Source organism: Oryzias melastigma, linkage group LG16 (genome assembly GCF_002922805.2).
Source record: "Oryzias melastigma strain HK-1 linkage group LG16, ASM292280v2, whole genome shotgun sequence".
Classification (NCBI taxonomy): Eukaryota; Metazoa; Chordata; class Actinopteri; order Beloniformes; family Adrianichthyidae; genus Oryzias; species Oryzias melastigma.
In genome coordinates this window covers 28,781,119-28,793,307 of record NC_050527.1, presented here as the reverse complement: position 1 = coordinate 28,793,307, position 12,189 = coordinate 28,781,119, and the positions used below count along the sequence as shown (strand labels likewise).

Below are 12,189 nucleotides of genomic sequence, written 5' to 3'. Positions count from 1 at the left end.
CTGCTGTTCCCACGTAAACCTCCTCTGGTTTGTTGTCGGTCTTCCAGTTTACAGCAGAGCAGTGGTTGACCGTGTTTCCATGATGATTCCTTTCCTTCCTGACGTTGCTAGTAAGGGAACAACTTACACGAAGTAAAATGGTTCTTAGTCTATCATATAATTCCTTGATTATTCCATACCTGAACTACTGTATAGAAATGTGGGGTACAACTTATAAAACATATATTCATCCAATCTATATATCACAAAAAAGCAATAAGAATGATTACAAAAAGTAATTATAGGGACCTCTAATCCATTATTTATTAAATTAAAACTATTAAAACTTTATGATCTTACAAACTTTAATATTTTGAAATGTATGTATGAAGTAAATATGAAATGCCTTCCTCCTAATTTAATGAAAAGATACATGAAAAGAAAAAGTAAATTTAATCTAAAAGGAGATGAAATATTTGTCAAACAGAATTCTGCTAAAAGAACGATGTGTATCAGTACATGGAGTTAATAAATCGAATACATTGAGCGTAGAAATTAAAAATGCTACAACGGTATCAAGTTTTAAAAACTACATTAAAAGAGTTTAATCAATGACTATAAAACAATCTAAAACAAATAACAATTACTCATCCCAGAGGTAGGATGTTCATTTCACACTGGACTGAATCGGCCGAATGTTTGTGTATCTGAATCTCTTTTTTATTGATTGATTTATTGATTGTTAAAAGGGGCAGACACAATAAGTTTTTTATCTTTTCCATCATGTTTGAGTTTACAACTCAAGTTCATATTGTATGTTTTTAATATTAATGAATAAAAATGAAATGAACCTTAAAAAAAAAAAACAAAGATAATCAAATTAAACTTATTTTAAAGGCATCTGTGATAAACTCTTCATTTGACTCGTCCACAGAAATGTGAATGTTTGTCATGGCAGCAGCTGCCCTGCTGCTGATCATCTGATTCCCTCCACCTGTGCCTGCTCCTGAAGCTCTGCCTTTCACTCCTGCTGGATCGTTGCACTGCAAGCACTCAGAAGACTCACCTGCTCTGTTTGTTGCCAGCAAAATCCTGTTCTACCTGCCTGCCCAACTCAAGCCAGCCTGTGTTCCTGCATCTGCTCTAGTCCTCATGGTGCCTGATGCTGTCTGCCTGATCCTGTCTGCCTGATCCTGTCTGCCTGATCCTGTCTGCCTGATCCTGTCTGCCTGCTCCTGTCTGCCTGATCCTGTCTGCCTGATCCTGTCTGCCTGCTCCTGTCTGCCTGATCCTGTCTCTCTGCTGCAACATTTCAACCCAAGCCTCATAAGTCTCCTCAACTTTGATTTTTGGAGCTTTTCCCAGAGACCTCTGGTGATTATTTGGATTGAAAAACAAGTTTGTCACTCAACCCCAACTTCCTGAGTTTACTGCGCCCTCCTGGCTTTCCCTCGTCTCATTACCATTTGTGTCTGGAGCCACGCCTTCCCTTGCTCTTCAGAGGACTCCACTCCGTCCCTACAGTCTGTTCTCCTCATCCCAGTAAGCCTTCCCTCTGTTTATACTCCATTTCTGCAAATCACTTGGCATCATCTAACCCTCTCCTATCTCCTTGGTGTCCGTGTATTGGCTGCATTGTTCGACGCCAGGGGGTCCTCCAAGACAAAGGCTTAATAAATCTGGTTCCTTGAACTTCTGCGTTTGTCATATTTTGGGTCCCTAAAAGATTACCCTGACAATGTTCTGTTCAAAACGACGAGGAAACCAAATAAATACGCTTTGTCCAGGAAACAGACGATAAACATCAAGTTCTTGATTAAATTAAGGAAGTTATAAAATCATCTTTGAGGAGGTCTTTGGTGTCATATTTAGAAGAGCTGCTCACAGTTCTGCACAGCTGTTTAGATCCGTCACTTCCATCGTTCCTTCTTCCAGTCTGAGTCTTTTGCTGCTCATGGATCCACAGATCACAAAGTGTGTCTGACAGATTTCTTCATCTCTGCTCAGAGGTTCAGCTCTGAGGAGGAGCAGTGAAGGATGCAGGTCCAGCAGCTGATGATCGTCTGGAGCTTCAAGCTTCTTCTGGCAGGTAAGACCAACATGAGGTCAGGAACTGATCCGTCTATCGATGCTGTTTGGGTCCGAGTCAGAAACTTTATATAGGCTGGGAAGAACAGAAGCTAAACTGGAGTAAACTGCAGCTTCAGGCTTGAGTTTGGCTCTAAAGAGTCGTACAGGTGATGTCAGAAATGATCAGTGATGGACCTTTGGAGGCCCAGACAATATCATGAGTCCCTGCAGCATATTCAGGTCTAAATAATCTTAGCCATCAAATAACTTTTAGACATTTCAATGTCAAAGATCCAAATGTTTGATAATCTGAAACCACATTTAAGAGTTAATACATTTATACACAAATACCTTTTTTATTTATTATATAAATTAATATTATTTGGATAAATAGCATCATATATATTAAATGTTCTTCTTTATGCCCTCTGACTTCAAAAGATGATCTTCTGTTTTTCTGTCATTCATCAGGTTTTACTAAAGACGATAAAAGAAACAAAATTCTGGAATAGAGATCAAGAAATAGTCTCAAAATGACCATCTACTGCCTTCATCTTTCTTCTCCCTCTCTTTTCATCTTTAGTTCTTTTGATTTCTGTTCTTCTGTTTTCTTCCTGGTCAATAGTTCAGTTGTTGTTAATCTAACATTCTTAGAGGTTATTGTGAGATACATTTTTTATTTTTTCTTTTCTTTTATTGCATCAATTCTTTCTTTATTTCTTTTGCTCTACGTTAGCACTGGAGCTGCGACATCGACCCGACTCATGAGGGTTGTCGTGGCTGTGAGGATCTATCGCATGGTTCGCCAGGCCTCATGCAGGCATTGCATCAATAGTATGAATAATAAGGATCATTTTTATGCAGATGACTAAGTTTCCTCTTAACGCTTCATTCAAATCTCTCTGAAGAGTCTCTCTGCTCGCTGCATCTGCAGCAAACTTATTGGTCATCACCAACTAGCTGTCGAAATAGTTCATTGCTGTAGAAGGACGGGGAGGAAGGAACACTTTAAGACGTTTTTAAGAACAGGCTAATGCCATTTCAGTCTTTTAGGTTTTTATGAAAGAAACTGGGTGGGTCTCACTGGGCCAGTACTAAACTGGTTCAAAACGTACTTAGAAAACAGGAAATATTTTGTGTCAATTGGTAACTTCACTTCTGAGCCAACAGAAATTACATGTGGAGTGCCCCAAGGCTCCATCCTGGGACCACTTCTATTTAACATCTACATGCTCCCACTGGCCCAGGTTATAAAGAACAACAACATTAGTTACCATAGCTATGCAGATGACACACAGATATATATTAGACTGACACCAGGAGACCGAGGCCCTGTACAGGCTCTTGGTAAATGCATTGAGGACATTAATGACTGGATGTGTCACAACTTACTTCAATTAAACAAAAACAAAACTGAGGTTATTGTCTTTGGGGCTAAAGAAAAAAGGTTAGACGTCACTACAGAGCTTCAATCTATTCAACTAAAAACTACCAACCAGGCCAGAAACTTGGGTGTAGTGATAGACACAGACCTACATTTTGATAAACACATTAAGGCAGTCACTAAATCAGCCTATTATCATCTCAAAAATATCTCAAGGATTAAAGATCTGATGTCTAAGCAGGACCTGGAGAAACTAGTGCATGCTTTCATCTTTAGTCGACTTGATTACTGTAACAGTGTTTTTACAGGACTACCAAAAAAATCCATCAGGAAACTGCAGCTTATTCAGAACTCTGCTGCTCGGGTTCTCACAAGGACCAAGAAAGTAGACCACATCAGTCCAGTTCTGAGGTCTTTACACTGGTTACCTGTCTGTCAGAGGATAGACTTTAAAGTTCTGTTACTGGTTTATAAAGCTTTGAATGGTTTAGCACCAAAATACATGACTGACCTCCTGACCCAGTATGTACCAGCCAGACCTCTGCGGTCATCAGGATCCGGTCTTTTATCAGTTCTTAGAGTCAGAACTAAACATGGAGAAGCTGCATTCAGCTTCTATGCTCCACAGATCTGGAACAGACTTCCAGAAAACCTTAGATCTGCTGAAACACTCAGTGTATTTAAATCCAGGTTAAAGACTCACCTGTTCTCAGTTTGATTAATATGTATTCAAAAGTTTACGTCTGACTGTCTATCTATGCTTGTTTTAAAACTGTTCTATTTTACTTTCTATCTGATTTTCTTGATTGTTTCTATTGTTTTATGTAAAGCACTTTGAATTGAATCAATGCCTTAAATGTGCTACAGATAAACTTGCCTTCCCTAAAAGTCTTATTACAAAAGAAACTTCCTGTAAATGAAGATAGACGGAAGTTTGCGTCACTGATAGACGTTTCCTTTGGTATTTTTAAAGCCTGTCTGACAGATTTCTTCATCTCTGCTCAGAGGTTCAGCTCTGAGGAGGAGCAGTGAAGGATGCAGGTCCAGCAGCTGATGATCGTCTGGAGCTTCAAGCTTCTTCTGGCAGGTAAGACCAACATGAGATCAGGAACTGATCCGTCTATCGATGCTGTTTGGATCAGAGTCAGAAAACGGAGGATTTCGGTCTAGAGATCCTGGAGTTCAGAGGTGAGTATGGACATTTACTGAAGGAAGTCTGACTGTGGACGTGCACCATCATGTCTGAACTAAAACTAGGGGCTGCTCAGTCCTCAGATGGAGACTGTAGTCAGTTATTAAACCCACATGGAGGTACTTTGTAAAATAGCAGATGCAAGTTTTATTTGTTGTCAGGTGGTTGGATCAATTCAAGCAAAAACAGACTTTACTTTGACCCATTCAGTCAAACATCTTTGGCCCATTGCTGAGGTGGGCGGAGTAAACTCCGGTCTATGTCGCTCCAACTTTCAGCTTGAGTTTTGCTCTCAACAGGTGATTTCAGTAATGATCGACTCATGTTTCAGTCTGTGGTCTGAACCTTTTCCATCCTCTGTCTGCAGGAGCTCAGGATCGTACAATCACATATCTATTTACTAGAACATGTGCAGTTGAAGGTTCCACCGTCCTCCTGCCCTGCAGCTTCACTCCTCTGAAGTCTTTCATCATAGATGGAATAAATGTTCCACTAAAGATCATCAGAGTCCGCTGGTGCAGGAATCATCCCGTCTGTCAGGGGGACACTCCCTCTGTGTTTGACAGTGATTCATTGGATGTTGATCCCCAGTTTCAGTACCTGGGAGACATGGAGGGAAAGTGTACTTTACAGATCTCCAACATTCAGCTGAAAGATGAAGCTACATATCGCTTCAGAATGGAAGCTAATGATTCTGCTGGACATTTCACCAACCCGACAGGAGTGATGGTCCAAGTAGAAGGTAAGAGTGACACGTCCAAAGTGTGTCACCAATCTCTCAGAAAATCTAACTCCAACTTTGGATCATTTTCAGGAAATCCTGTCATGAGAGTAACAGGAAGTAACAACTCAGAGGTCAGAGAAGGTCAGGCAGTTTCCCTTCAATGCTCCACTTCACCCTGCAGCTTTCATCGTGTCAACATCTCCTGGTTCAGAGATGACCACGCCCTCCCAGAGGCTGGCCCCACCCTTCATCTGGGCCCCCTGACTGCAAAGGATTCTGGGAACTACAGCTGTGCTCTGGGGACAAGAACTCAGAGTCGCTCCGATCCGTTCAGCCTGCAGGTGGAGGCGGACTCTGAAGGTGGGGGGGTCACAGGTATTACCGGTGTCAAAGAATGTTTAGGGTTCTTCCTGCTGGAGGACACCAGCTGGTGGAGAAAGACGGGTCCAGTAAAGGTTGTTCAATCAGCTGGTTGAAGGAGAACGTCAGCTCTCTCGAATGTTCTCATTTGTCAGTTTTGGGAGGAGAACGCTCTTCTCTACAGGAACCTCTGCGTTTAATGTTGCGTTCACACCAAACGTGATTTGTGCATCACATTTGCGTTTGCTACCTCTACTTGGACATGTGGTATTCGCTGCTTGATGTTTGTCCATAAAATGTGTAACCTTGAAGCCGCAGATGTGTGTGGGAGGAGCTATCGCCAAATGTCTTTAGTCTGATCGCTACATGGAGCGGTGTCTGTATATCTCATTTACAATGCATGGAAGACCCGGAGGATGTTGAGAGATCAGGTTTGGTCTTTTTAAAGAGTTCAAAAGTAATCCCACCTCCATGTCGGGGTTCATGAGATCATTCAGAGACTCTCCCGGTACGATGACCTTCACCATCGACTGCAGGAGTTGAATGACGCCGCTTTCAGCGGTACTTCTCCCATAGGAAATGCATTACCCACACCCCTCCCACTGAAAGCGGATTGGAGGAATCTGGCAAACATTGGAGGCGGGGCACCACATGCTTTAACGAGGCATCTGATTGATCAGTTTATAACTTGAATAACCGGAAAAAATAGGATTGTAAAGAAGGTGCTAAGAAGAATGTTTATCCTGATCGCTAAATGACTGACGAAGAACTATTTCTCAGTAGGTACTTCAAAGTAGGTACTTCCTCTTTGGAACAGGAAAAAGGAAGGGTTGCTCAATCCAGTTCTTACTTATACAGTCAACGGCATGAACCAGGCAACCTAAGAAAGACCCGCCCCCTCTCCAGGCGACACCCACCCAGCCTGCAGAGAGTCCTGCTGAAAGCGAGGCGAACGCTGAACCCTCCCACCCGGGAGGGGGACACCTGTAAACAGCGGGGGTCACAGGCATAGACCGACCGGGCTCTCCTGGCGGGGGCCATAACCAGCACCGCAGGACACAGACACCTGCAGGCGCAGCTGTCATGTGATCACCAGCTCAGGGTCCCCCTCCCTGCGTGGAGAGTCTCCGGAAGCCTGCCCCCAAGGGACATGGCCACCACCTAGGGCAAGGTTCCCCCCACGGGGTAGGGGACACAATGTATGGGGTCCCTCTTACCTTGTAAACTGTGTGTTGGAGAGGTGGAAATTAAGTAGTAAAGGGTTGAAAATTGGTGGGCGGGGCACTGTGAGGACACTTCCTGTTTGCTAGCAGTGATCTCCAAGCACCCCCCCCCACATTCACATGTACACACAAACCAAGAGGCCCTATGTGCCTTAAGTGCAGTTAAACCAAAGAGGGGGAGGGGCCAAAGCTGTGTGGCAACAAGGAAGGGATCTGACAGAGAAGTTTCCATCCGTGTTGTTTCCTCTTTGCTGAACCATGAAAGTTCTGAAACCCGGATGTTCTGCAGGAGGAACGACTCATGTGGTCCTCAGTGTGGCACTCAAGATCGTGCTGGTGGTCATCGCTCATCTCATCGTGCTCTTCTTCCTCATGAAAAGGTACCTGATCCTCTGCTGCACAACAACACATCTATGGAATTAAGATGAATTAACATAAATGAATAAAAGAAGAAACCGTGCGGTCTATAAAAAGCCATGGTTTTATCTGAAAAAAAGATTTTAGAACAAAAAAGACACTTTTAGTTTTCATTGAGAGAAATCCTGTTTTAGTCAGAATCACTGAATGTGACCTGTTGTGTCTTTTGCTGCAGGAGGCGTGCTGCAGCTCCACGACCTCATCTGTGACCTTCAGCGGTTTCTCAAACCAAAGTCTCTTCACACCAGAGGAGGAGAAGCTGAAGCTCAAGTCCACATCACTCTTCAGGAGCCTCTTTAAACAAGGATGTCTGATGATAAACTCTCAATAAATGTAATCAAAGATATTGATTAGGAGCTCTGTGGTCGCTCAGTGTCCAGTGCATGCTTTGTTTGTTGTCTTAATACTTTGTAGTGTATTTAAGATGACTAGTGTGGAAACCATGGAGACCAATTCTGTATAATACTCTGTTGTTGTATAAAGTCCTAAAAAACGGATTCTGGGAAAAATATGAAGACACCTCAGGGATGTCCACATGAAGGAAGGATCTTCTCTCTGGACGGACAGGCGAAGAAGCAGGACTGTTAAAGAAGGATTAGAAAAGTTGCGTCACCTGTGATAATGCTAGCGTGAATACTTAATGCTGAAGAAATGTATTTTAATTGATGAATAATATCATGAATGTGTTAAACGGTTTGATCCAAACTTGCTTCATTTATAGAAAGTGCACAAAGAATTTGAAGGATTTCATGAAAAAAAATCATAACATTGCTGAAATATTAGCTTAACTCCAAATTAACCCAAAAAAAACCTCAGATGTCAAGTTTGATAAAAGCTAGCGTGTTGCTAAAATACTAGTTTAACTCAGAATTAGTCCAAAAAGACCTCAGTAGATGTCAAACTATTGAAAAAAGCTAGCACAATGCTATAAATACTAGCTTAACTCAAGCCCAAAACACCTCGTTATAGGCTAAGTTAGCCAAAAAAGTTAGCATGTTGCTGACACATTAGCTAAACTCAAAATTAGCCTTAAAAACCTCAGTAGCATTAATGTTCTAAACATGCTGAAGGTTTTGATGCTAAACTTGTATCATTTGTAAAAAGTGCAAAAATATTGTAAAAAAAAAAAACAATCCACAAAATCTGTTTTAAGTTTCAATAATTGCGTAAAATTTAAATAATTACATAAAATTTCAAAATCTGCGTAAGCAAAAGTAAAAGCATGAATTTCCTGAACATCCTGATGTTTTTAATTGCATAAATATTCATTTTCATTGGGGCTGAAAAATTGCATAAATTGCATGAATGAAATCTTAAAAACCTAAAAATGTACAAATACCAAAAGTACAAACAGGAATGTCCTTAACAGGCTGAATGTTTTGATACAAGGGTTGCAGAAATTGCCTAAAGTGTAATTGAGTTTTTACAAATCCAAAAACTTACGGAAGGATAAATAAGGAATAATAATAAAGAGAATCAGGATCACTGTAGACTGAAAGCTTTAAGCATTCAGTCTATTAGCGTATCGAACTATACAACTATATCTTTGAAAAGTACATTATGGGCTTCATCCAAAAGGAGCCGGGACAGCTGGGGGCGCGAGACGAGCCAGAGGCGAGGTCCACAGACAAAAATAGGAGTTCAGACCATCCACCTGGAATCTGGAATCTCTGCAGAAAGAGGAACAACACATGAGTCACACTGCACCAAACAGAAGCACAGAGGACTAAATGAAAAGTGAATGATAAACTTCACAGAGAGAGCAGACAACGGATTGAAAGCAGAGCAACTTCCTGAAAAGAGAGACATTATATCTCATATAGACGTATCTAATATCTCGAATCCTCCATTAGAGAAAGCTCTGCCTCTGGTTTCTCTTGCCTCTACATGCTTGCTTCCGTTTAGTGGACGAACATGCCTCTTCCTCCTCTCCCTCCTCTTCCTCCTCTTCCTCCTCTTCCTCCTCTTCCTCCTCTTCCTCCTCTTCCTCCTCTCCCTCCTCTCCCTCCTCTTCCTCCTGTCCTTTTTTTACCACTTCTGGGTCTGAAACTATCTGGTTATTTACATGACCAGCTGCTGTCACCTGACATCCACAAAATATGGTCGGCGATTGCTGTGATATGATCTCTTCCATTCAGTTTATATTATAAATAATTTCCCTGTTACAGCATTGATAACATTCTAAAAAGTTCTATTTCTTATTTCAGTTTAGCCATCAATGTTTCAGGACTCAATGTTTGTTTTTTTCACCAAATTTGTTCAAACGCAATGCATTGTGGTCTATATTTACAAATGTAGTGAGCATCGATGGTTTTTTGTAAAGACTTCTGGGAAACTTCTAGTGCACTTGATGTTGGATTTGTGGATTTGTGGATTTAGACAGCACCACAACATGGAAAATAGAGCACTATGTAGTGAATAGGGAAGCAATTCCGACATAGACGTAGTCTCTCCAGCGTGTCCCGGGTCTTCCTCGGGTCCTCCGCTCAGTGGGACATGCCCGGAACACCTCTGCAGGGAGGCGTCCGGACCAGGTGCCCGAGCCACCTCACCTGGCTCCTCTCGATGCGGAGGAGACCCTCCACAGACCAGACAACCCCAAAACCCTCAGAACCTGTACAGGTCACCCCGTAATGGTGTAATGATGAATCGTTTCTGTTCCCAGCAGATCAAACTGTCTGAGGCAGAAAGTTGAATCAAATCGACCTATAACATCATAAAAACGTTGAAACTTAAATAATTCAATACTCAACAATGGAAAACATCGTCTGTACTGATTATAAAAAACGTTCCTGAGTCTGATCAATTCATTTCAGAGTTCAACGATTCCTTCATCTCATGTGTTTAGGAATCGGTCTCCAGTTTCCAGAGTTAAAATCAGATCTGAACCTCAGAACAGGATCTGTTTGAGAGAAAGGAGGTTGATGCTGCCACTGTTCTGAAGACTATTGATAACTTGAATAACTCATTTGCCAAAGACATTTACAACTTAGAGACTGTATTTTTAAAAAGAACAGCAATATCTTCATTGAACCTCTCACACACATAATAAATGTCTCCATCCAAAGTGTCCAGTTCCCAGATGGCTGGAGAACAGCCCTTTTCAAACCAGGTCCATCTGTCCTTCACCAGTTAAGTCTAAACTTTTAGAGAAAATAGTTTTCTGAGCTGCTCTTAAACGATCTGCAGCACTGGGAACAATGTGTTATACATAATTGCAAATCAAAATGTCATAAAATCCAAACTGGAATTCCACAGGGAACCTGTCACTAAAGTCCACAAAGCTAAATCAGAGTCAGACAGGAGAGGTCAATCATAAGCATGGGGTCATCCAATAAGAGAGCAGATATGTGTCCAGGTGAGGGTCAGATCCAGGTGAGGGTCAGATCCAGGTGAGCCTGCCCTGATCCTTGTCTGGACTTGTCATGGTGCCTCTCCGATTGGACCCAGCTGTTGGACATCACCTCATCACCGTTCCTCAACTTAAGGAAGGCCTGCTCCAGTATTCATCGCCAGTTCGTTACCTCACCCGGTGCAGTAGCCTGGCCTCTGAGCATTTGCCTAAGTTTTTGACCTAGTGTTCTCGCCATCGCTTACCTCATCTTCTCCGCCCCCCCCCAGGTCCATCCTTCGTATGCCAACCTGGGTCCGCCGCCTCCGACCTTCTCTGCCCGCCACACTCCATCAGCCTGCCTCACTGCTTGGATCTTCGCCCGCCATTCCAGATCTATTCTTCAGCTCCTCAATAACCACAGACAACAAACTGTCAATCTTCATTTGCCTCCCGTATTCCTTCTGGGTTCCAGCATCCGCTAACATGACAGGACTCTGACTCTGGTTGTTCTCTGATGCCCTCATGCTCGTGCTTGACCCCTCCCTGCCTGACTCTGATTTTGCTTTGTGGATTTTTAGCTGATCTTCACGCCTGTTGTCCTGTCTGTGCTAAATAAACCTGCTGCACTTGGATCCAGTCTGTTTGTGAGCATACAGATGGTAGAATGTTCTAATAATTATTATTCTGATGTGGAAAAACAACAACTTTATCAAACTCAAATATGAATGGATTTGACATTCATTCTTGTTTGTTTGTTCCTGTATTTTCATTTATTACCTTGAAGAATTACAAAGAATCTGGAGAACTTCACCTGAACTGTTCAGTACCAGGTACTGATCTGAGTCACACTGTTGGGATCAAGATCTATTTTAGGTTAGAGACTCGGATTGTTTAGAATGAATCAACATTAACTATGAATCAGATCATAAACCACAGATTATGATATAAATCAAATTATTAAAATATAGTTATTACACCCATAACAGAAATGTAAAGGTTCTTTCAGAATGACTTTAATCTCAGTGGTGGAACTGACTGACCGCCATAAGCCTGAAGATCCATCAAGGATAAACATAAAGTGTTTGATGACTTTAGTACATAAACGTTCTAAAAAGTGTTTTCTAACTGGTGTCATATTTCAAGAGCTGCTCACAGTTCTTCACAGCTGTTTGCAGAGATCCGTCACTTCCATGGTTCCTTCATCCATTTGAGTCTTTTGCTGCTCAGGGATCCACAGATCACATCATTTTCTGGATCTTTTGGAGCTGAAGCTTTTATCAAACATCTTTCACTATGAATTAAAGCAAAAATGATATGATTTATTTTAGATCTCCAGTATGTGCTTTTTTTAAAGACTTAAAGCTTCTGAGGATAAATGTCCTCTCATGTCTTCCCAGAATGAAAACTCTGAACACCAATAGACAGAGGTGGGACCAAGTCATTGTTTTGCAAGTCCGAGTCAAGTCCCAAGTCTTTGTCCTCAAGTCCGAGTCAAGTCCCAAGTCA

General features: G+C 41.9%; 1 protein-coding gene across 2 annotated transcripts in view; it reads left to right on the top strand.

Annotated features, from left to right (window-relative positions):
• The first annotated feature begins 52 nt into the window (after window positions 1-52).
• The window catches only part of LOC112136747 (sialoadhesin), a 19,796-nt gene continuing 7,659 nt past the window's right edge, over window positions 53-12,189 (top strand). Inside the window, exons 1-7 of one of the 2 annotated variants that reach the window (XM_024258641.2) lie at window positions 62-1,521; window positions 1,987-2,068; window positions 4,439-4,520; window positions 4,993-5,367; window positions 5,440-5,709; window positions 7,222-7,312; window positions 7,525-7,699. In XM_024258641.2, coding sequence (XP_024114409.1) covers window positions 4,469-4,520; window positions 4,993-5,367; window positions 5,440-5,709; window positions 7,222-7,312; window positions 7,525-7,558 — 822 coding nt within the window. In that variant the 5' untranslated portion in view covers window positions 62-1,521; window positions 1,987-2,068; window positions 4,439-4,468 and the 3' untranslated portion in view covers window positions 7,559-7,699. Of the gene's footprint in view, window positions 1,522-1,986; window positions 2,069-4,438; window positions 4,521-4,992; window positions 5,368-5,439; window positions 5,710-7,221; window positions 7,313-7,524; window positions 7,700-12,189 lie in introns of those variants that run through there. The other variant, XM_036215979.1, reaches the window with a different exon arrangement.